The following is a 25285-nucleotide window of genomic DNA, read 5'->3' on the forward strand; positions in this document are numbered from 1 at the left end:
ACATGAGGGTTAACTCTATAATGGCTGTGCACACAGCACTGTGTCTAGCTGCAGAGGCTGGTGGATCGATACTGAAGCATCAATATTTATTTATTTATTTATTTATTTTTTGGAGAATTGATCCTCACAAAATAGCAACACTAGGTGTTTTCTTTATGCATATCAACATTGATTTTCTATCACTAAAAACAAAGGAACAACTTTTCCTTCCATCCGACTCTCTTTTGCCACACACACACACACACACATAAATGTGACAGTGTAAATGCAGGGGCACATACTATGCACATTTTTGTGTTTTCCCCTTAACTAGTACACCTTCAGCTCATCAACTAATGAACTAAACTCCAGCATGTGCAGACCACGTACTAGCTGTGCCCTCGAGTTGGCAGGTGCTGCAGTGAGCGCACTGTCTCGGCAGGGGGCGCCAAGGTCAGCGCGCTGCAGAGCGCAAGCGTGAAGGTAATAAAGTGAGTCACGGTGATCCGGGGAGGCAGCAGCACACACCGGCCTGAGGGGCGACTGCAGCTGGGCGAGGAGGAGCAGGGGGGGAAAAAAACAACCAAAAAAAAAAAACCATGAAAAAACCCCTCTGACTATATTTAATTCGTGTCTCTGACTCTGGATATTACGTTTTTTTTATGCGCTCCAAGGTGTTTGGATAGTCCGTGCGTAATTTGGACTCCACGAAGGAGGAGGACGGGGAGGAGGAGGAGGAGGAGGAGGATGAATAATAATGCGTTCGGGCTGTGATAGTCAAGGTGAGCGATGGATGGAGGAGACAAAACATGCAATCGACTGACAGCAACAGTGTGAGGCCAGCGTCGATATCGACCGTTTGCCACGCCGTGTGTTTGTCCGTGGCGCACTGAGGGCTTTTTTATTGTAGACGATGCTCCTCCTGCTCGTAGTAGCGAAACGTCTCTCAGACATCGCCAGCCAGCTCACGTGAACCAGACGTCCATCCTCCATCCTTGCCTCGACCACATCTCTCTCTCCCTCCCTCTCTCCCTCTCTCTCTCTCTCTCTCTTTCTGCCTGTCTGCTCCTCCAGCGGTGTGCTCGCTCCACTCTCAGGCGCCTTCGTAGCCCCCCTCGGATGGATGGTCGGTGACCCCACCAGCCCGGGATGGAGCCGTTCCTGCAGCTAGCTCCTCACTCCCTGGCCATCGTGCTCTCCAGGCTGCCCGAGGCGTCCTCGGGCGTCAGCGAGAGCACCGAGCCGCCGCGCCATCACACTGGCTACGAGATTTTCGCCGACTTCAAGGCGCTCAACGCCAGCTACTTCTGGAACAAGATGGTGGCCGACGCCATCGCCGAGACCTTCTTCTTGGGCTGGATAGACGAGCACGTGCTGCTCATCCAGGGCGAGGAAGAGCACCTGGAGGCCCTGAGGGAGGCGTGGATGCGGAGGTCCCTCAAACCTCCGCACGGCTTCGACATCAAGTACCTCGGTAATCACAACCGTGCCTCCATCGAGCCTCCTTCATCACTGCCCACCCAACCTAACACACACTTCTGCTCGAAATCACGACCTAAACCAGGTGCACCAGGTGGATTATTATAGGGCTGCAGGAGTCTAGTGCTTAACAAGAACCAGACCAGAACATCTCAAGGAAACATGAGGGACATGCTGGGCTATGTAATGTACCATAATACTACCCTTTAAAAAAGATCTCAGTCTAAATGGTGACAGGTGCTTCTGTAAGATTTGACTCTAATAGAAGATGAAGCTACAATTACAGAAACTGCTATGGAAAAGAATCTCCAAAAATAGCCAGCATTCAGGAAGGTCTACTGTCTAGTATTAATAAACACTGCTTTCTACCAGAAGATAAACCTACAGCTACAGAAACTAGTATGGAAAACTAGCCCTCTATCAATACGCTGCTCTAAGTGCTTCTTCAGTGAGTCTAATAATCAATATTCCTCAATAATATTGCTCCAAATGAAGTCCACCAAAATAAACAGTACAAAATAGCAGCATCACAAAACACTGTTTTCAATAGTATTCTGAATATTCCTGGAAACATCCTACCCTAACTGTTGCTAACTGCTATTGGTCCAGATTGATTGTAATTATTACTAATATTAAATGTTACTACTTCAGACGGAGTCTGACAAAATTGTTCTATGCTAAGTAGTACTACATGGTAGAGCTGGGCAATATGACGATATTTTATTGTATCATGCTAAATTTTGTTATTGTGATACACAATATGCTTTCCTAAGCACATTGAGGATACTGTTGATGCTTAATAAACACTAATCAGCTGCAGGTTTCATTACCAACAGTGTAATTAGACTGGTTTAATTAGATGAAGTGCAACAGATGTTGAATAAAAATCACTGTATCGTGATAAATATTGTGTATTGCAGAACAAGTCTTTAAATATTGTGATATAGTGGTTTTACCATATCGCCCAGCCCTACTACATAGTACTATAGTACCAGAATACTGGTACTGTGTACTGTGTAGTGTTGCTTAACACTGATGTTGAAGGATCCTATTCCAAATAGTATCACATACTTCTGGAAAATGCGACTCAAATAAAACTACAGCTACAAAAACTACTAGGAAACTTCAGCATGGTACTCTAGAATGACTGTAATCTAAATATTACTAGTCTACAAGGACTTTAGTCTCAGCCTTATTATATTACGCCTACACACCTGATGTTACTCCAACACACACCAGATGTAGTCTACTATAAATAAAACTAGAGATTTACTCTATACTAGAAGTACTGCAAAATTCCAGATATCCTGTTTCATGTACTGCTGAGCGATTCTACTCTAACAGAATATTATTAACTAAAATTAGTAATAGTATGGAAAAATCATACTGTAGCAGCATTCTTCTCTAAACACTGCTCCAGCACGGTGCTCTAGAATAATTCTAGTCTAAATTTGACTCCAGAATGCTAGACCAGATGTAGTGTGGAATTAGTGATTAGTAATGCAGAGTAGTACTGAAAAATCGAGAACACTAAATGCTACGCAGCATATTTACCAGTGTTAAATTAACACTATAAGTGTTACATTTTAAAATAGCAAGCACTCTGGAACGTTTGCTGTGAAATATGATAAAATAATTGAAGGTGTCAAGAAATACTAGGCAATACTCAAATACTGCTGTTAACATTACAAAGTAGTACTCTTAAAAAAATCGTATTGTAAGTTATCTTGAGATGTTCTAACTAGAACTGGGCAATATGGCAATATTTTATCATATGATGTATATCATATATATGTGTATCATGAATATCGTCTGATTAACTGCACATTTCATTACAAAGAGTGTACTCAGTTTTATTTAATTGAATATAGTGAAGCATATTAAAAGTAAAAATTACGGTTCTCAGTATGGCAGAGTATTTGGATAGCAGTTTTTTACGTTGTTGGTGCATTTTGTCTACATGACAAAACATTGCGATAAAAATCGTATATCGTAAAAATGACTTTAAATCTATATCGCCCAGCTCTAGTTCTAACCCTAACTAAATATATGAATACAGTGGTAGAAAACAGTATGGATAAATAGCTCTCTGGAAACATCTGAAAACATACTGTTTCACCAAAATTGTGCTCCACAGGGATACTACCCAAGCAGTGCTACTTTCAACAGGGCTACTGACTGGTGTACTATCCCCTACTAGAAAGATTTGACTGTAAATATTACTGTTACAGCAATCCAAATAGTCTGCTATGAAAAGTGTGCCAGAACACTAAATAGGAAGCCAAATACATTTTCATTACCCCAGAAAGGTTATATTCCATTTAAATGTATGAATACAACCTAATTAATACAAAATGCATTGCAGAGATATTCTACTCTAAATAGTACTAAATAGCCATTTGGATGCTTATTGCTAGAGGGGAGCATCCAGATGGAAAGCTTTCCATCTAACATCAAGAACCTATTTTGTTTACAGTGTAGTAACAACAAATTAGTACTCCCGATATATTCTGTTCGAAATAATGTCAAAATAAACACACCCAGACACCATATAGAGTTCATTTAGATTAGAAATTCATTTTTAAAAATCTGCATTCTAACACAAGGTGCTGCTAAGTGCGTGGTATAGTTCGCAATTTCATCCACGATGTAATTCCACTGATTGGATTCCCACCCATCATGCTTTTCACCATTTTCTGTGGCTGGCAACAGTTTTCTGTACACTGGATATTTTTAAATGGAGTAGTATTTTTTTGCTTCCCATAAGGCTGCCTATCAGGGGCTCTATGATTGACGTCATTGTGTGAGAATATTTCTGGCAAATTGCACCCCATTGCACAGGCCAGAAGCAGAGAGGAGCTGATGCTCTGTGCTGTGTATGTGAACCAGTTCAGCTCCCTGTTCATACCAGTAAACCTGATGACCTGTTCACCTTTACACGCTCAGTTAGTGTGTAGAGGAGCTCTCCTCAGTCAGCCTTTAAAGCCATGCTGTGTAATTTTCAAAGCTGTTTGGTTTGCGTCTGCTTTCTTGTGTGCCGCTGTTTGTTCCTGGAGGCAACTCCTTAGATTTCTCAAGAGCTTTCTTACCATGAGCCAGTAAAAGGGATTTTAATTTCTTGATTGTTTACAAACAATGGAAAGGTAGAGCTTTGTGAAATCTGGTGTAGTGCTTGTTCGTCTGGAGGACTGAGTGCGACTGCTAGAGCGAGCAGCGATGTCGGATATTGTAAGAATATGGTGCATTGGATGAATTTGATAAGCAGAGATCAGTCTGCTGTCAGTGCTGTAGAATCTTTTCTGTTAGAGCTAGGCCTTCAGTCCTGTAGACTAATGCTAGTTTCTGTGTGCACTCCTGTGGGATTTTTACTAGTATGTTAGCATTACTAGGGATGTCTCAATCAATCATTTAGTGATACCGATCCGATCTTTGTGTTTCTAGCTTAAGGCCTATCTATGCTTCTGCTTCAAATCTGGACCTTAGCCTACACTTAGCCTGTACCCAATGCTGTAGCCTGGTGTGCATCTCCACAGAAATGTAACTACACCTTGCAGCAATGCGACCCAGAGAACTTTGACAGTCTCTTCATCAACCCCTTCGTATTTCCTCCTTCGATTGTGTATACACTGATGTTATGGTTGCAAATGACGAACCAAATCATCCTGCTACCTGCATGTCCTCATCCAAGTCTCTCAGTGGCCTTACGGTCACAGAACATTTACCCTTCTTCTGCCTCAACTTGTTCAAAGGCCATAAGGCCATCTCCTTCAACCTCTTCTCTCTCTTTTGTTGCTGAAATTTTAGTTGACTCCAACTCCAGCCGTTCCCATTGTTTGCAGTACCCCAAAGAAGTCAAGCATGTTGTCTGTCATGCTAACAAAATTGATCACGATACGAGAAAATACTGTCATATTGCCCAGCTCTAGTTCAGATGATCTAGATGTATTAGATTAGTAATATTGCTGTGCTGTTGATGGTGGAGAAGATCATGTGTGCCATCCACCCACTGCCTTCTTATTCACGCCGCTGATGGTACCCTCCTTTATTCACACCAATCAGAGCAGAAACACACATCTAGCTTGTTGTGCTATTTGTGGCCTGCTGGACTTGGGCTTAAGCTGCCACCATTCACCCTCTCAGTTCAGCCATTAGCAGGGGCTGCTCCAGGCTGCTGCCGACTCTATTGTTAGAGGGAAACAGCTTGGAATGGAGTGAGTGAGTGAGCGCTAGTACATTCAGTAAAAACACAGGTTTTAGAGCAGTGAAAACGGAATATGTTGAAATTCCTTAAAGGAATAGGTTGTCATAAAAATCTAATGAACATGATTTATTACTCACAGCAGATGCAGGTGATCAGCCAAGGCATGTTTGGTGTCTAATGCGTGCTTCTTCGGTCTACAATAGGAGATGCCAGAGTAACTTTGCTAAAAAGCACTGGAGTTAGACTAATCTCTGTAAATACACACCCAAAACTCATCCAGATCCAGATGATTTTTTTTGTTTCTTTTCTTTTTTTCAGACAAATTGATGTGCTTTAAAACAGTATAACTTACTTTAGTCTATAATTAGAATCAGTGCTGATACTGGCACTTACACACAGTATCGGTGTTGGCAATAGAGAGCACCAATACCATGAATCTTACTGACTTTTTTTTTATACATAAAACATTTGATTTCATAAAGTGCACAAAAATATTTTAACGACCAGTAAAAGCCAGTCATAAATTCCATTTAATGAAACTTTTACAGCCCTTTTTGTCTCCATGTGGTGTTTCTGCATTGTGTCAATTTGTATTTTTCCATACCTCTGAAACTTCTCAAATGTGCAGTTACTGAATCTGTAAACGCTGTCCTTTCAAACTTACTATATCTTATTTGTGATAAGAAATAAAAAGTGGAACACTGTAAATATCGGGATTTATAGTCCTCTATCCAGTATTTAAGCCAGAGTTAGTAACGGTATCGGTACTCTGTATTGGCAGATACTTGAAAATCTGTTATCGTATCAGAAAGAAAAATGTGGTATCGGTGTATTTGCTAAGAAGATTTGTGACCGTCCGAGTCCAGTGTTAGCAAAGTTAGCTTAGCCTAGCTTCCTTTCTCCTGCTTTTCCTTTTCCTGCCCTCTTAGCTTTCTTTTTTCTCCTTTTTTATTCCACCTTACTCTTTTATTTCTTTAGCCATTTTTTCTGCTATCTGTCTCTATCTCTCTCCCTTCCTAAAGGCTGTATCACTGTCTTTGTGTTTGTCTTGTCTTGCGGAACAGGAGTAGCCCCTCTGCAGAGTGGACGCCTCCCTCCTTGACAGAGAGGGACATTCCCTGCATTTCCTGCTTTCCATCGCGTGAAACCCCTCATTTTATGCCATTAATGTCAATTAAGGACTGAATATGATCCCGCTGAGTGGGCTGCGATGAGTTTACGGTTACCATTAGGTTTTATTCAAGCCCAGCCCAGCCCAAACTGGCATGTGTTGGCTGTCTGTTTTGTTCTGGTTGTGTTTTTGTCGATGCTTAGCCTGGTCTGATCACTTGCTGTGTGCGCGAGCACTGTGATGACCTCAAACCCAACTGTGGTGGGTCCTTAGAGTGGAAGAACGGGATAGAAGAAGGGGCAGTTAAGTAGGTGGCCAAATAATTGCTTTGAGGAGGGAGCTTTGGACAGGCTCGTCCATCTTTCTCTCTACAGGAGAGCAGGACCCGGTTCCTTTCTCATTTGCATGAAGCCCAGCAGTCTTTACCACCTAAAATCTGTTTACCAGACCTAATTTTTTGTTACTGTTAAAAGTATGTGTGGTGTAGTTTCTTAGTCTGTGATGTTCTGTTTGAGTAGTCTGTAATTAAGGTCTGCCTGTTCTGTGGGAGATGGTGACTACCAGGGCTGCACGATATTGGAAAAAACAGGAGTCAATGATTCAGCGTGTCATGATATTAATAATGCTTTCTGTGTATCCAAGACTGGAGTAAAATAAGCGATGGTGGGAAGAAATAATCTGCCTCTGGTAGATATGTCATGGAAATAAGAACAGTGTAAATCTTTCTTTTGTATAGGCAGTAAAAAAGATTTTTAGTGACGTGATGCAATTTGACTTTGCCCCTGACATTGCACTTCGTGCAGTGCAATGCGATGCCGATGCTGAATCGGTATACTGTGCAGTTCTAGCGTAATGTACATTAGGGTACATTTATTTCTTTGCCGTTCCTTTAAAGCAGGGGTGCACCAACTTTTTGTCTTGGAGAACCAAAGTTTAATCTTTGCGGTAGTTCAAGGGCCAAAATAACACAAATAACTAAGGTATGTATGTTGCCAAGTCTTTAAATGTATATTTTCTGAGATTAGACTGTATTTTGTGGCTCATAGTACAATTTTAACATTCACTCCCTCGTTCGTGCAGTCTGTATTTGGCAGTTGAACTGCAAAAATGAACTGCATATTTACACCTACTTTCACCTCACGCCTCTACTGCTTTTTGAATTAAGTTTGATGCAGGACAGCCAATCAGAGCAGATCACATTTACATATCAGTCTTAAAGGGACAGTAACACAAACTGCTTTTTTTAAATGCATAGGATAAGGAGAATGTTGGACAGTGGTCATATAAAAAAGAATAACAACACACACCTGAAACTATGTGAATATCTGTCTGACACCACGACACTGCACTGAAACAATGTCCAAAAGTATTTCTTCCAGCAGGATTAGACTAGCATGAATGTGCCATTATTCATCGTGTGCTCTCCTGCAACACGAGCTCGTATAGATGTGACTTTGCATGTTCGTGTGTGTGAGGGTGCGTGAGCGTGCCTGGTTGTGCCCTGAAAGAGATGTGTGTGGTGGTTGTGTGGTCTTTCTCCTGCATATCTGCAGGCAGTGCTGTGTTTCAGCAGTGTGTGTCTGTACAGGTCGAGAGCTGAGGAGAGAAAGGGAGAGAAAAGCCCCCAGCTCTTCTTCTGAACATAAATCTTTCTCGGCTTTCATGTTACCCCCTTTTCCTCTGATCCTGGATCACCTTTCCACACCCACTTTTAAATTTAGCTGTTAACCCTTCAGATGGAAAGCAGCTTCTGTAGCGGTCGGGACGTTTCTCAGCTAGTTAGTACACTGAAACCAGTGGTATGCGATTAAAGCGATTGCGTGTGCAACCACCTGCCACCTTTTAAAAGTTTATTTGTTTGGCAAGAATTGTGTTGATATAGTGCAGATTATTTATGTGCAACCACTTTTGTTTTGCTCACAGTTCCAATATTCATGCATTCCTTCTTTTATGGCACAGACCAGATTATTCAAGTGATGCCAAAGAATCGAAAATGATTCAGTATCAAATTTAAATCATGAATAAGTCTGTCTTATCAGCATCTGTGAGCTCAAAAAGCATGCTCCTACAAACTTCTAGACTGCTGATCGGCTATCTAATATCTAATGCTGTCACTGTCCAAAATTTATGCTTCTTGATCAGCCTGCAATTTACTGCCGTGAGTCAGGGAACCAGAAATGAGTGTGAGTTACATGTGGGTTTAACTCCTTGTACCCTAAAGGCCTGTATGTGTGCCCATACTTCAGTTTCCCACCCTCAAGCTACAAGTTAAATATTAGTTTCAGATCAGGTAAAGCCACATAATTTATAGTAAAGTCTTCACAAAGGGGGGGTTCGGGGTTTTTTTTGGCTTAAAGTCTTGGCAATTTACCACTTGGATGCATTATGATTTTTGCATGCGTTAAATTTGAAAGGGTTAAATATTTCTTTCCCTGGTTAAAGTGTTTTTCACATTGAAAGAAAACCTTTTTATGGATGGTTTCTAGATTGTAGTTGCAGGATAATTAGCATTTAGTGAATAATGGGTCTCAAATTGTTGTGTTAAGCCATACCCACATCTGGTTTGTAATGTAAAAGGAGGTACCAGAAAATCAAGGCATCAGTTTTGCTATCAGTCTGAATGACCTTAGTGGTACCCAGGTCTAGCTGTTAGCAACCCAGCACTTCTATCCAACACAGATTGATGTGCGAACTGTCCTGATAAAGTAAAAGCCAATAGGATGTGAGACGTAGAGTGTTGTTGCCGATATCCACAGACGGCCACTCGCTCTCAACTGTATTGTTTTTATGTAGCAGTTAACGGAAAGAGTAGAGACTCGCAATATCATCATTCTGCACTGTTCTAAACTGCATTTCTAATCATGCATAAATAAAACCATGTCTTTGCTAGTGTGTCCATCTGCAGAGATGCAGAAATGCAAAATCATTTCTCATGCCAGTGCATTCAGTGCATTGGTGCATTTCTCATGCCAGTGCATTCAGTGCATTGGTTGGTGTGGCGCAACAGATAACACCACTACCTGCCGGTGAGCTACCACACCACGTGGGAGACTGGGGTTTGATTCCTGGTCTGGGTGACTATGCTGCGCTACACCAATAAGAGTCCTTGGGCAAGACTCCTAACACTACATTGGCCCGCCTCTGTAATACCAGTAACCATGTAAGTCGCTCTGGACAAGAGCGTCAGATAAATGCCATAAATGTAATGTAATGTAAATTCCTTTCTTCCATCAGTGAAACTACAATAACCTTTTTTAAAAATTAGATGTTATTAGGCCTGTTTATTTGCAAGAACCTGGCAATACAGTAAGTGTCATGATACAGGGGTTACAGTTCTATATATCCTGCATACTGTAACCGAGACACTATCACGTTACTTTTGAATTTTAGGAAAACGGTCATAGTATAAAAAAACACACATTCATATTCATAAAATCATAGTAAAAAAAGGTTTGCTTTTTATGTGATCAGAAAAAAAGGGTTCTGAAGACCTAGCTAGATTTAGCATGTGTTTTTTTTCCAATTATTAACAGCATGGGTAGAACATGTTTCAGCCAATTTGTGTGATTAAGTTATATTTTAATACTTTTCTTGTTAATGAATGAGGTAGAGGGCAGGAAGTGAGGTCATGGGTCACTACTGACCTAAGGCGTGTATTTAAATGGGGTTTTATCACAAGAAGAACACTATAATTTATCAGAACTATAAATCAGAGCGTGCTGGGGCCATTTGGCCTGCGCGCCATGTCGACTCTGACTTGACACCTACACTTAAAGGCATGTTGCTTCCTGACTTCAACCACTTCCTCCCTCTTTCCCCCTGTCTCTTGTCTGCACTGCAGGAATCTGATGTGGGGTTTAATTAATTTAATTGTGATTTCTCTGGTGTGGAAGTCTTCAGATGCGGGTCAGATGCTGGTATTGTTCTGTGTTAGGCAGATGATCCCTTACGCTGCATTTACATTTACAGACATCTGTTTCTGAAACGTGTTCTCCCTTTTTTCACATTAATTCTGTACTCTTACACTTAAACTTAAATGTAGCTCAGAAGACTGCTATGTTAAAGTGTTCTAGAATGGAAATCTTTATTTATCTTGGCACAGTTGAATAATGGGAGTTCAATACATAGACTTTATGTCAATTTGGCCAATTTGTAAAGACGAAAATTGACTGCAATCATTCAACCCCATTTAAGCCCATTCAGAGGTGTTACGGGGTTGAAGGTTTAGTGCTAAAATGGCTGTTTCCAAGGATATTCCTGTACTTGGCACTATGCCAAATATGAATAATATATGAAAATATGAAACAAATTGGTTAACGATCTTAGGTAGGAACAGGGTTGAAATATCGAGCTTGACAAGCTCGATCAGAAAGTCAATGTTTCATTATATAAAGAATCTTAATTAACTTTGAGGTCAAAGAGACTTTAGTGATGTCACTTCCTCCAAATTATTAACGCAATTGAACGAGTGACTAAGGAACACCCTTTGTGTTTGGGCCAAAAAAAAAAAAAATTTTAATGTGATATTAAAATATGCAGTATTTTTACATTTTTGACGTCTGTTCAAACGAAACGTCAGTCGATGAGGATGTGCCAAAAAGTTGATGTTTGTCAGGAAACACAAGCTGTAAATGTTTATTTATTTATTTATTTTTTTAGCATCACATGCAAATTTAGATCTACACAGTAAAAAAAAAAAAGAAAGAAGGGGTGGGATGTTCATATTTCTATTTGTCTTTAACATATTGTCTGCTTGTTCAGTTACGTTTCCAGTTTATTGGCTGCATTATGCTGTAGGTTTGACTGTTATACAGTGTAGTTATCAGTCAAGGAAGCTCGAGCCAGCTTGAGCTTTTTGCGAGCCGCATGTGGTGATGAGTAACGGTGACCTAACCAGTCTGAATCATAGTCCAGCCTCACTTCACCACCAGCTTCAGAAATGTCACTGGGGTTGGCTGAGTTGGTACTGCATTACTAAGCCTTGGACAGATGGTCTTGAGCAACCTAATCATCATCATTGTCATCATCCACAGCATCCCTAGCTTAGCTCCTGTCTGCTGTGAGTCACGAGGAGGCAGCGGGTCGGGCTCGGAGCTGGGGAACCCTGTAGCCGTGCGCTGATCTTCATGGTATTTCCAGCGGTGAGGTCGCCCCTGATCTCATCCACTTAAGAGGGATCATCCCTATAAACTCCGGCTCAGCTGAGAGCTCAGCGTCAGGTGCCATTGTAAAGAGCTCCCCCTGCAGGCGCAGTAGTGCCACGGTTTAACCAGTCATGATCCGGATCTCTCTTAGTTGTAATCTAATGTGTGTTGTCATCACGCACATGTTAATCCGACAGACTGTGCCTGTGGGCTTATTAGATTAATGCTGTTTTGGTTTGGGGTCTGTCTACATACCTCTCTGCAGTATAACACAGACTATGCAGGGCTGCATGATATTTTCGTGCCGATCGTTAATTCAATTGTGATTCCTCTGGTGTGGAAGTCTTCAGATGCGGGTCAGATGCTGGTATTGTTCTCTGTGTTAGGCAGATGATCCCTTACGCTGCATTTACATGTGTAAAATTCAGACATCTGAAACGTGCTCTTCCATTTTTCACATTAATTCTGTACTCTTACACTTTACAGCATAGCAGTCTTCTGAGCTAAATTTAAGTTTAAGTGTCCTAGAATGGAAATCTTTATTTATCTTGGCACAGTTGAATAATGAGAGTTCAATACATAGACTTGATGTCAATTTGGCCAATTTGTAAAGACGGAAATCGACTGCAATCATTCAACCCCATTTAAGCCCATTCAGAAGTGTTACGGGGTTGAAGGTTTAGTGCTAAAATGGCTGTTTCCAAGTACATTTCTGCACTTGGCACTATGCCAAATATGAATCGTTATTTTAATATTAGCCTTTGCAATATGAATATTGCAGAAAGCAATATTTTTCAGCCAGCAACTGTAAATAAAAGTCAGTGTTGTTTATTTGGTCATTAATGAATGAGGCAGATTGCAGTCGCTATATGACCAATTGTGATTTCAGTATGGCGTTTAGTCCATGTTGTGTAGACCAGTGGTTCTCAAATATGTGTGCCGTCTGGGGTCCCTAAGATCTGTGGGTGTAGCCTCTGTGTGCAGCAGCCGTTGTAAGATCACTGATGATACCTCACAGCAATTCTACACTGCTAAAAGTATAGTCAAAGTCAAAGTCCGCTTTATTGTCAAAACTGCAATATGAACAGGACATCCACAGAAGTGAAACTGTGTTACTCTCAGACTCTCAGTAAGGGAATTCACAGACTCTTTCCACAGCGTTTAAAATGCGGTCGATTCCAAAAAAGTAGAGACATTTTGAGAAAACGTTACAGAAGCCCTGTACGAGGATGCATTACCAAGTAAGGTAAATGTAGTATCCATCCCTGCCCTTGATCAGTGTTGACGATTGACCGATCGTACTGAAAGACAACTGGCGATCGGAATAGGCTCTACCGATCTCTGTGTTTACACCAGCAGAATTTACACAAAAAGAAAATACAAAAGAGAGAAAAGAATAGGCCTCTTTCACCAGTATCTTCCTAAAAACTTTCTTTAACTTGTTCCTGAGAAAAGTCCAAACAAAAAGTCTGATGTGTGTTCAAACTGCAGAATTGTTCACAGCTCTGCTCTTATAATGATAAATCCCATCTCACACTTCTGCGCTTTCCCTTTTAGGGCAAAATAGCCCTGGGTCAGAGCAGGGTAAACTAGTCTATGGCTTTTCCAGTGTTGGAGGATGACGCTGTAGTGTTTTCTGGGAAAATCAGACTTGTGCTGTGAGTCCTTTATCCTCCACTAGAGGGCAGAGCTGGCCAATGCTGCAGCTTTTCTCAGGCCGCAACTGGAAGCTGTTAAGCATACACTCATCGTATGTAAGAGCCTCAGCAACACTCAGTGTCTAACACACTCACATCAACGCTACACACACTACCATGTTCCTCACCATGTCAGTCTTACTGCAGTGCTGCAAATGACCCATCACTCATAATATCTGGACAACAGTGGTCTGTAACTGTCCACCTAAGTGCTGGACCTAAGAGTGAGTAGACATGCAAGGTAGATGCTTCTAGTGAAGTTTAAAGGTGATAGTAAACATTGATTCAGAAAAAAACTAAACAGATAGCAGTCTTTGTTTCCATGGTTACGGCATAAACAAGTGTTACCACATGCTGTTACAGTAAATATGGTAAGTTGGGGTACTGTAATACTGTTGTGTAATATTCAGAGATATGCAAACATTGTGTAGGCATAATTAGAATTCATAATTTTTAATTTAGCTAGCTTTAAAGTATAGGCAGGGGACAAGGCCAAAGTATTGATGTATAAAACATTAGAAAATGGAAATCGTAATGATTTTGGTACATATTTTTGGTGGTAAAAATAAATTATTCCTAAATTAACTATTTTGTAATGATGGATTTACAACCTAGGGACAAAAAGTTCCCCTAATTGAAGAATCACCGAACTACATCATCTCTAAAGAGTAATGTATGGAAATATAATATAAAATGACTGACTGATGAATTACTTTTATATATGCATATTCAGTCTTTTTTATTTTCTTGTAATAACAATACCAGGCCTGCAGGCAGACCTAACTGTCTCCAACACATTGGGCTTGCAGAGGCAGGATTTTTTTCATTAAGGTGTCGATGTGTTATACAGGTGTGAAAGAACAATAGCTTTGAAATCTGAACTCGATAATAGCATGTGTTTTGCCTCACTTCCGGTGAAAAGCTGAAAAAAGAACTGTCATGAGGATGCTGGTGTGTGCATTTCATGACATCTAAAGTTTCATCTAGCATTTTTTCCCAGCCTTAATAATGGCAGGTTCTTGTGTTTATTGTAAAACGAAACCGTGATGTTTTTAATTTGAGGTTAGATATAAAGACGTAAGCCTAGAGCGGTGAATGCAGATTAAACGATCCGACCTTGGGACATGGACTTCATGGATATCTATCAGTTTGGGGAATGAGTTATTTGGGTGTTTTACATTTACATTTACATTTATGGCATTTAGCAGACGCTCTTATCCAGAGCGACTTACAAGGTTACTCGTATTACAGAGGTGGGTCAGTGTAGTGTTAGGAGTCTTGCCCAGGGACTCTTATTGGTGTAGCGCAGCATAGTCACCCAGACCAGGAATCGAACCCTGGTCTCCCACATGGTGTTGTTGTAACGCAATGGTAGGTGGTGGTGTTATCTGTTGCGCCACACCAACCAACAGTTTTGGTCTGTTACATGCTCTTTTTTCATGCACCCCACATTTCCCCACATGCTTAGAATGGCAGATGGTGATCCAGTATTTGTTTATTTGAAAATTTCAATTCTTGAAAAAAGGCTGTTTTTAATTGCCACTATTCACTTAGGATGAGCTTTTATAACTAGACTATCATACACAAACTACTGAAATGCTCTACTGCCCCACACAGCTAACATTACATCATAGTCCGAGTGTGTGCTGTTTGAGGATAGATTTCTTGCAGTTCTTGATCAGATTCAGCCTTTTTTTGTCTAGCGGTTTGCAATATGGCGAACATATAACATCTTCATATATCATCATCATATTTTGTTTTAGATTTTCTGCAGATCGAGAAGTTTAAACAGACCACAAGCAGCAGTATTGGCACATAACTGCAATATACTGTGAAAATTTAATCCAAAAACCCATTGCTAATTGTACTCTGATTAAAATGAAGCATGTAGCTGGTCAGTGTTCTTTAGGTGCCTTCGTGTGGAGAACTGTATTTTCCTTCGTATAGTCAAATAATGAGAGTTCAATACATTGATGTAACAAACTTCAACTTCGAAAAAAATACAGCATATCTCATAACTCCAGTGCTATTACACAACAGTCTTGACAGAACATATTTACTCCCCATAAATTGACATACATCCAGCCCGCCACCAAAAGCCTTACAAAGGTGAATGCAATGGATATTTGGCGAGATTAGGAAGTGAGGCTAAAAAATAAGGCTAAAAGCTAACTCTAAGCCAACTGGAGCAAGCACTGAGGCAGTTATCTGGCGTGCCGAGGCCTCTAGTGTCTCTTTAGCTAGATAACAACATTGCATCAATACAGATAAAAATGTTTTGTGTTTTTAAAAAAAGATTTGTGTTTTTAATTAGTAGTAATTACAGTTGTAAGCTGGGCTTGACTAGGCTAGGCTGTGCTGTTTGGCCATGGGTCAACTCAGTCAAGTAAACCTGGCACTAGAAGCCAAGCTCTTCTGTTTTTACTAGCCCCCCATAAAAGAGTAACAAGACTGTCTCATTTTGTGACAAAATAACAGGATCAGAATCAGTAAATAACCATTTATCACTCCAGCCAAGTCACATGCTATTTCTATATAAAAACAGCTTAAAAATACTGAATATTCATTATGTGCCTCCTTTAGATGTTTACGATATCCAAGATATGCTCAGTAAAATGTACTGTGACAGTTTATTTCAATAACAGTTAGCATCATTGCGTCTGCAATATCCAGTAGAGCGGTGTCTGCTGATAGGAGTGCAATAGCAATACCTGGTAAATAATGAAAATCCTTTTTAGGCTTGAAGATGTGATTGCTGTTTCTAGCTCTGCAACATACTTTTGTGAGTAACCACACTTTTTCTGCCTCTGCAATAACTGGTCTTATTTTCGCCTGCCGTTCCCTTTCTGCATTTCTCTGCCGCTGACTTTAGTGCTCTAAAAAAGCATTTGCAGGAAGCTTGCCTCTCTTCCCAGAAAGATTCACTAGTGTAATCCTCTCAGCACTAGTGAATAATCTCTCTTGTTTGATAAATGCCATAGATAATCTATAACAGCCGAATGTGACCCACTTTCAGCCGATGGTAAAACAGTGCCGCTTCCTCTAGCTGGATCAGCCACCTCTGCCTTGTCCTGTCCACCCTGATTGCATGCCAGAATCTCTGTTTGCTGCCACACATTTGAATGCCGAGCACAGTTTCAGTGCTTTCATTGCGGGATTACCACTCCAGCATCGGCCATGTGTCATCTGAAAGGCATTCTGAGTGAACCGAAGGGCACAGTGAGGCAGCAGCAGTGCTTCCGGGGCTTTCTCCAGCAGAGAGCTCTTTTCACAGGGAAGTCTGAAGGAAAAAAAGGCCTCAGATTTCTTTGGTTGGATATTGGCATGTGACCCGCATTTATGAATGGCTTGCTTAGCTGACCCCTGGCAGCGGCCGTGCGGAATGACACTCGGGAGAATACGAGAAGACGACGCACTCTCCCTCTCTCGCACTCTCTCTCTCTCTCACGCTCTTTGTTTTCTTTCACTTGCTTTCAGGCCTTCTCACTTGCTTTCTGAAGCTGGTTTCCAGGGTGGTCCCAAATAAGCTTATACTTGCTGAATTTAAACTGCTGCTTGGGATGTCCAAACCACAGGTTTTGCCCTCCAATTCTACATTAAGTGAAAATCTGATATTTTATTTATACATATAACAGTCACGCAGCTCTTGTAAAATATGTTAGTCTTCCAGTCTGAACTATAGTAAAATCACGTGTAAAATGTGGCTTTTCTAGATGAATGTTTTGTTTTTTTAACCTGCTGTTTTAAAATTACCATTTAAATAACAAAAACTTAGAACCTCCGGTCACTCTAGTCTAGCAGAACCAGAGCAGAACCACCAATCACTCTAGCCTATAGTGAGTTGAGCAGAACCACTAGTCATTCTAGCCTAGAAGAATCAGAGCAGGACCACAGGTCACTGTAACCTAGAAGAACCAGAGCAGGACCACAGGTCACTGTAGCCTAGAATAACCTGAGCAGAACCACTGATCACTCTAGCCTATAGTGAGTTGAGCAGAACCACAGGTTAATCTAGCCTAGAATAACCTGAGCAGAACCACAGGTTACTCTTGCCTATAGGGAGTTGAGCAGAACTACTAGTCATTCTAGCCTATAATAACCAGAGCAAAACTACTGGTCACTCTAGCCGGTAGTAAGTTGATCAGAACCACTAGTCATCATTCTAGCATATAGTGAGTTGAGCAGAACCACTACTAATTCTAGCCTAGCAGAACCAGAGCAGAACCACTTGTCATTCTAGCCTAGAAGAACTTGAGCAGAAACACAGGTCATTCTAGGCTAGGAGAGTTTAAGCAGAACCTAAAGTGAGTTGGGCAGAACCACTAGTCATTCTAGCCTGGAAAATCTGAGTTCAGTTGAATTTAATACATATTCAGTTGAGTGTCAGGTGAGCATCTACAAGGCTTCTATAATGGACCCCCCAAGTAAAGTGACACCCAGATTTATTGGAAGCAGTTATTATTGCATCTTTTCTCTGCCAAAATATTATAATGCATATTTTTGGCAAATTTCATGTTTCTACAGTAAAAGTCCATTTTTGTGCACACCACCTTTTCTTGAATTTAAATCAAGTCAATAACTGTTACAGAGTCAACGTTACGTATATTTCATCATGTAAAACCCATAAAGGATAAGTCATCCCCCTCCATCTTTGTACTGTTCTCCATTGCAACCATCAGTGTTGAAACACTTCTGAAATCCCTCACAGAAGGGCTGTTGACGGCTCGAGACGCTAAACAAGGCAAGATGTCTCTGATGGAATCCAGACACCACACTGTAGACAAGGTCATCGTACAGAGGAGCGTCACATTAATTGACCTTGAACTATTGAATTCGGCACTCCCAATCAGTAATTGGCCAAGCTTTTACCAACCCATACCTACTCCAAGTTTACTGACTTTGTCACATTAAACGCGTACATTGTGTACTTAGTGGTCGCTGTCTGAAAGCATCTGTTGTTGAAGTGAAACAAGCTGACGGCTAACGCTGTTGTTGATTGGAGCTTGGAACATGCAGCGTAAGCCAGAGATTTATATCAGTGTTCAAAGTGTCTTAACAGGTTTAACACAAAGCACTGCCTGGTGAACACTGTGAGCTCTCATCTTGGCATGGCACAAAGAGGCAAGCCCTTCTGATAGTAGGAAAAATCCATATGTTGACCTATTTCCAGTATTGATCTCAGTCGATCCAGTCGTCCAGTCAGTGAGGGACACTTACGGTCATGTGAAAACCTTTGTAATTTTTTTTTAAACCATGCCTAAATTAATAGAATTTTGTTAAGTGAGGGAAAAAGTTTATTCACATTTATTCAAATTATTATTATTTATTTATAGTTTTTGCATATAAAGCTTTCACAAGGAATGTTATCACAAAGCAGCATTACAGAGATCTGTGTCCAAGCCTCCTTAAAGCAAGCCAAGGCCAACAGTGGCAAAGAAAAACTCCCTCAGATTGAGAGGAGAACAGCAGAACAATAGAGCCCATGCAGGTAAACAGTCATATTCACAGCTATGCAGTGAGGCAAGAATGATTCAATGTGGGTGTCCAGAGAAGGACAGCATCTCAGCTGCAGAGGATTAGAACATGGTAACAGAAGACGTTGGAGGAGCCTGTCTTATTTAAACCTCAGACATTTCGTTTGGTTAGCTCTGGATTGTTGAAGAGAGTGGCAGCACCATGGCAGGACCCAAAGAGCATTCTCTGAGGCCCTCAGAAAGAAGATTGCAGATGAATAGGAGCCTAGGAAAGTGTTTAAGAAGATCTCAGAATGATTAGAAATCAGTCGTCCCAGTGGTTAGAGCTCCGGGCTATTGATGACAGGGTTGTGGGTTTGATACCCGTGCTCGGCAAGCTGCCACTGTTGGGCCCTTGAGCAAGGTCCTTCACCTTCTCTGCTCCCTGAGCGCTGGAGTTGGCTGCTCCCCGCTCTGGGTGTGTGTGTGTGTGCTCACTGCCCCTAGTTCCACTAGTGTGTGTTCACTACCACAGATGGGTGAAATGCGCACCTTTGCACCTTTAACATGGCCAGGACAGGCTGTCTTACCGAGTTCAGCCCAAGAACAGTGACCACAAGATGCGTGAAGAAGTCTCCAGCAATCCTAAAATATCATCAGGGGCATACAGGTGGCTCTCGCCACAGCATCAGAAAGAGTTTGACTTGGTGTGCAAGGAGGAAACCCTTGCTGTCGAAAACATCATCAGGGCAAGACTAAAGATTGCCAGTGAATAAATGTCTTTGTTTAAATATGTAAAAAAAAAAAAAAAAGTTTTCATGAGGTGTCCTACAGTTTTCACATGCCTGAATGTCCAGACGATGAGCTGTCACTTTGTAAAAAATGTCCAGTTTACACCATGAAGCACTTGGTACACTGTAAGCCAGTGCATTGGGCAGAGCGCAGCCTGGGATCTGTCTCGCTGGATTCATTTCCAGTGAGAACAAATGAGTTGGTGAGGTTTTCATTAAAGCGGTGTTTCTCTGGGGAAACACAACCTAGCGTGACATTCAAATTCACAGCAACTTCTCACGCCAGTGTTCGGGGTTTATCGTACAATCTGGCAAGCTTAGAGCGTTACTCGGCAGCGGGATTGCCTCTTGTGGGTGGGCTTACGTTTTATGAGAGCATTTGGAAGAATTGGTTCTGAAAGTAAAATAAAATACTGTGAACTGTGGAGTGCTATAAAACGCCTGATGACTGTTACAGTCGCTACAAGCCAGTAGAATTGTTTGCTGTGATGGTGTTTTTTAAATGGGTCAAGCTATGTGGTCTCTGCTCATTGGTCCAAAAATAGCATATTGTTTTTAGTGTATAAATGTACACATTAAAACAGTGAGCAATAGACCTAAGATCAGGGGTCGTCAACTGGCAGACCACATGCTGGATGCAGATCCAGCGACGTATCTCAGAAGACCGAGTGGAGCAGTGAAAAAGAAGCGCTGTAGCGAAGCTCCTGATGGAGAAAATGGGTGTAGTTCAGTGATTCTGAGTTCCTAAAGGTGGACCAGTGAGGCTTTTGTAACAGTGCTACACTGGCAGCTCAGAGAGTGAAGAATTGTCATGTATGTATGTATGTCTGTACATTTTATTGACTATTTCTTGTACAAATAGTGAGGCTGTAGTTCATGATGGATGTCTCTTCAAGTCATTTCAAACCGTCCTATCAACAAATTGCAGTTCCCATTGCAAATAAACACAACTCACAGTGCATTTCCTGACAGCTCAGGAACACGTAAATGCGTCTGTATATTAATATTCATGTTTATTTGAATCAAAGTTTTTCTTTTTATTAATATTTTTTCCTTTGGAAAAACATGTTCCTCATTGTCTGGATATATATATATATATATATATATATATATATATATATATATATATATATATATTTTTTTTTTTTTTTTTTTTTTTTTTTTAAATTATTATTTATTTATTTATTTATTTTTGGTACCAAATAAAGTAAAGTAAATACACTTTTTAAACTGTATTAGTTAGATTATAGTATGTTATTATATATAATATTCAGTTGTTAATTTAATAACATAATGTTTAATAATAATAATTAAACCTACTTAAGCATTTAATGATTAAAAGGCAACTGTGGTCACCATTCATGTCTGTTAGTTTGTTATCTGGGCTTTTGTAAGCTTAAAACAGTGAAACCCAGTGGTAACAATTACTTGGTACTTAGTTGGAGTTTAGCTTGATAAATAATTGTTTCTTATCAGACTGATACAACTGGGGCCCTGAAGCGTGGTCAGCTGTAAGACACAGTTTAATAACGACCAGACTCTCCGTCTACCTCTCTGGGAAGAGGGTGACTGAAGTGAACAGAAGGTTTAGTAAACACACTATTAATGTAATGTAGTGATATGCTGCTTATGTTGGATAAGCTAAAAGAGGCATAAGTGGCATAATACATTTTTTGTCATTAAACAGATCTAATATGAGTGCTGTCAAAATTTGTAAAATATATTATAATGCAGTTTATATCTATTGTATGTTTTTTAAATATATTTGTACATAGCGACATCCAAAACTGTTCAATTGATATGGAGGGGTATGTACTTAAAACTAACCCCCCTGTGAGGAGGATGTACTGTAGCCTGATTAGCTCACTATGATTTATTTCCATGCTTCAAAATTATGCTTTGTTAAACACACACACAGTTGATATTAAAGTAATACAGAACGGAATGTTTAAGTTATACACCCTTAATTATTAATAATTAATAATAAACCCTGAAAGGGCCGAAAGGGTTACTTGTCATGGTACAAAATGGTCTTCAAAGGGAATATTAAGAGAGATTTTTGTTCGGTTGTTGTAAAAAATTAGCTGATGATGTCATTATCGGATTTAAAGAAGACAACCAAAATGTCATGCTACTTTTTGAGGGACTAGTCGAATAGTTGTCCAACACTAGTTCGCACTGAGGATTTCCACTCAATTGAAAAAGTAAACTACTGTTGACTGATCCTATTGATAAACTCATCCAGACAGAAAGTCCCACAGTTTTTCTAAATCTGGACATTATAATGGTAATGAGCGACTTCATGTTTAGAGTTGAAGCTCTTGAATGTTAATGTATTTCAATGGTGTCTGTTTCATTTGTGACCTCCAAGCAGATTGGAGTCTGTGGAGCAATTAGGAGTTCCACAAAGCAGCTTGTTCCAATAGAAATGTCAAGATTTGGACGTTTATGTAAAGCGGTATGGCCGTGAAGCAGCTGGTGAAGAATCTCTGATGCTGAAAGACTGAAATCAAGATGGAAAGCAACTGACTGCTCAGCAGTGATGTTGATAATAGTGATGATGATGATGATGATGATGGGGGGCGCAGTGATATTGATCTTGAACGTGAGCCCTGGACAGTCTCGTAGATTCTTCACTATTCATGCAGAGAGCGTCTCCATGCTTATTGGCACTCAACAAGCCACCCACCCACGCATCGCAGTCATCAGTGAGTCTGAATCCAGCGAGCAGTGTTATTGTAGCTGATTAAAGGAGTGATTGCAGTGAGTTCCGGACCTTCGTGCTGCCAATTTGCTGCCGGGGATTTCGCTTTTTCACATGTGTGCCGTGGACGAGTCCAATCATGGAAATTCTCTCTTCTCCTTCTCTTTCTTTCTCTCCCTCTTTCACCTCTACGGGGAAAACAGATGCTCTCACTTAGCTTGTTTTTTTTTGTTTTTTTTGTCACGTCAATTTGCTAATGAAGACGTACATTTCGTTTTGTGTGTGTTTTGCCTGGAGCAGGCCACTTAGAAAGGAAAAAAGGAGCAACAATCCAAAGAAATTCCTGAATTTCTACTGTTTGCACATGTGTAAACCACGTTCCCGGGAAAAAAAGAAGTGTGTTATTTTAAATCCGCACTGGCCGAGCTTCAGAAAAAGAGAGTTTGTTTTCTTTTAAAGTCACTCCGTTCGGCCGCAGTTAATGTGTTTCCAAACTACGCACAGCTGAGCAGAGAGTGCCCACTTCCAGGCTGTCTGCGCCTGACTTACAGCAGAGCAGGGACCCTTAAATCTGCCGGAGATGGGAGCCTAGCCTCGGAGGCTGGGAATAAATTACTCAAATATTATATTGCTCAGATCGCGGTGATGTTTCCTCGCCGGGCAGATGGCCAGTACCCACATACGGCTCGGAGCTCGGGCAAGGACACAATGAAAGCGCTACAGATATTGAGCTATCAGTAACCTTATTTATGTGTATCAGTGGGGTTGGGGGTGTGCGGGGGGAGGGGGGGGGGGTGATGGGATGGTTTTAGGATTACCAGACAGCCCGCAGTTCACGGCAGTTAAGTTTTAGAGGCCCATTTTGGACAGATATCTATTTTGTCTCTCCAAGTGCATGGCGCGCTCGTTAAGACCCTGAGCTACTATAACATTATGCATAATGCTGTCGGCGCTGCGCTTGTTTCAAAACCATGATTAGCCTTGGCTAGCAGTGTGATCAAGCCCGCAAGGAGACATGACACATTTTCCCCACCAGCCGAGCACTGAGCCTGCAGTACAGCAGGGTTTTCAATTTGATACTGGTACCGAGTTAGCCTCACTAGATGCAATAGCAAAAATATACCGTGGGGGGTTGGGGGGGGGGGAGAAAACCTGTCATCATGTGGACATCAAAATTTATTAGATTGAGGGATGAACATTTTTCAGGAAAAAATTGAAGGAGGGCAATTACTGCTAGTTCTGTTACGTTGATGGAACGATGGGAGACGAGGGAAGGTCATCCTACCTATTAAAAGAGGGTGAGGTCAGTTATGCTCTCTGGGACTCTGGAATGGATGGTTGTGACATCACTAGGGATTAAATTAACAATTTCCTGATTATTGCGCCCACGCTTAGACAGTTGCGCCACTTAGTTCCAGTACAGTAGAAATAAACATAACAATTCACAGATGTACAATAAATACCTAATTATTTTACATTTTTAACTTATAAGGTTAATTCACACAATTTAAACATTTAGCATGTTCTGAAATGAAACATAAAGAAACATTTGGACAGTTTGGAGATAATTTCAGATATTTGCATTGTGCAAAATGTTAAAAAAGGCTTGTTTAAAACACAAGCCATATGTCTAGGCATATGCTTCTCTAGGCCAGGAAAAATGCTACTAAAATGTTGTTTTATGTTAGAATTTCTACAAAGCTGAACTTTTTATTTTTCACTAGCTTTTTAATCAGATTTCTCGACCCACCTGATGTGTCCAATGTGTCAGCCTCTAAATTCTGGTAACTTTACAGCCATCAGAAAGCAGCTGCTACATTATTCAATGCTTCTTGTAATCTCCTGACTTTGTTTGATATGACTGTCAAAAAGTTGCTGCCGCTGGTAGTTTGTGATTGCTACAAGTCATTCAGGCTGTCAGTACCAGCTGGTCCTTGACTTGTTCAGAGGACTAGTAAGCCCTGCAACCTAGGCAGTGTGAGGAAACCTAAGCACAGCAAGCGGGACAGCTTTTTTTTGGGATAGCACACATATAATGAATATGATAACTATTTATAATTATGAATTTGACAAAAAAGGAAGAATTTCAACCTTTATGTTTTCCACTGCTAGTAAGTCAGGCAAGGACAGAAAACAGTGATCAGATGGGCACTGATTCGGAATATATATGATGTTTGAGGAGGGCATACAGTGACCATGCTACCCCATAACCTGCAACTCCACATGGAAAAGAACCAGAGAGTGAAATGCATGGATGATCACAGCTGTAGCGATCATAAAGCTTAAATTCACCTCTGTTTTCAGAATGACCTAACTGCTTCACCTCCATGCTTGGCGCTAGAGTGTTACCCCTCTTCTTAAGTTTTGGGAGGGACGAACAACCCAGTGCCCCCCCTGTCGTTGGCGCCTATGATGAAGACGTGTTTGAAGCTGTAGTGCCGACTGCAGGAACTGAGCTTGACATAGTCATGGCCACTGTTCTCGAGGCATGAGTAATAGAGATATCTCTTTATGTTCGTTCCCCAGTGTCTTTGAGGAACAGAGGGGTGTCCCTTTAATGGCTTGGATTTCAATCTCCTTGGCATGATGGATTCCGTTTGAAAAGTCGGCGCGGAGCTCCCTAATGAAGCATCGGAGAGCGCGAGCAGCAGGCGGCTGCAAGCGAAGCCCAGCTCCCCGCACACACGACCTAGTTGCATAAATTCAGCCATGCTACGGAGCCAGAG

The 25285-nt window shown here is 41.0% G+C and overlaps 1 protein-coding gene across 1 annotated transcript in view; it reads left to right on the plus strand.

Annotated features, from left to right (window-relative positions):
• The first annotated feature begins 472 nt into the window (after positions 1-472).
• Positions 473-25285, plus strand: part of stox2b (storkhead box 2b) — a 94530-nt gene continuing 69717 nt past the window's right edge. The window contains exon 1 of the mRNA XM_072668220.1: positions 473-1453. Coding sequence (XP_072524321.1) covers positions 1129-1453 — 325 coding nt within the window. The 5' untranslated portion in view covers positions 473-1128. The remainder of the gene's footprint in view (positions 1454-25285) is intronic.

This window comes from Salminus brasiliensis, chromosome 2 (genome assembly GCF_030463535.1).
Source record: "Salminus brasiliensis chromosome 2, fSalBra1.hap2, whole genome shotgun sequence".
Taxonomy (NCBI): Eukaryota; Metazoa; Chordata; class Actinopteri; order Characiformes; family Bryconidae; genus Salminus; species Salminus brasiliensis.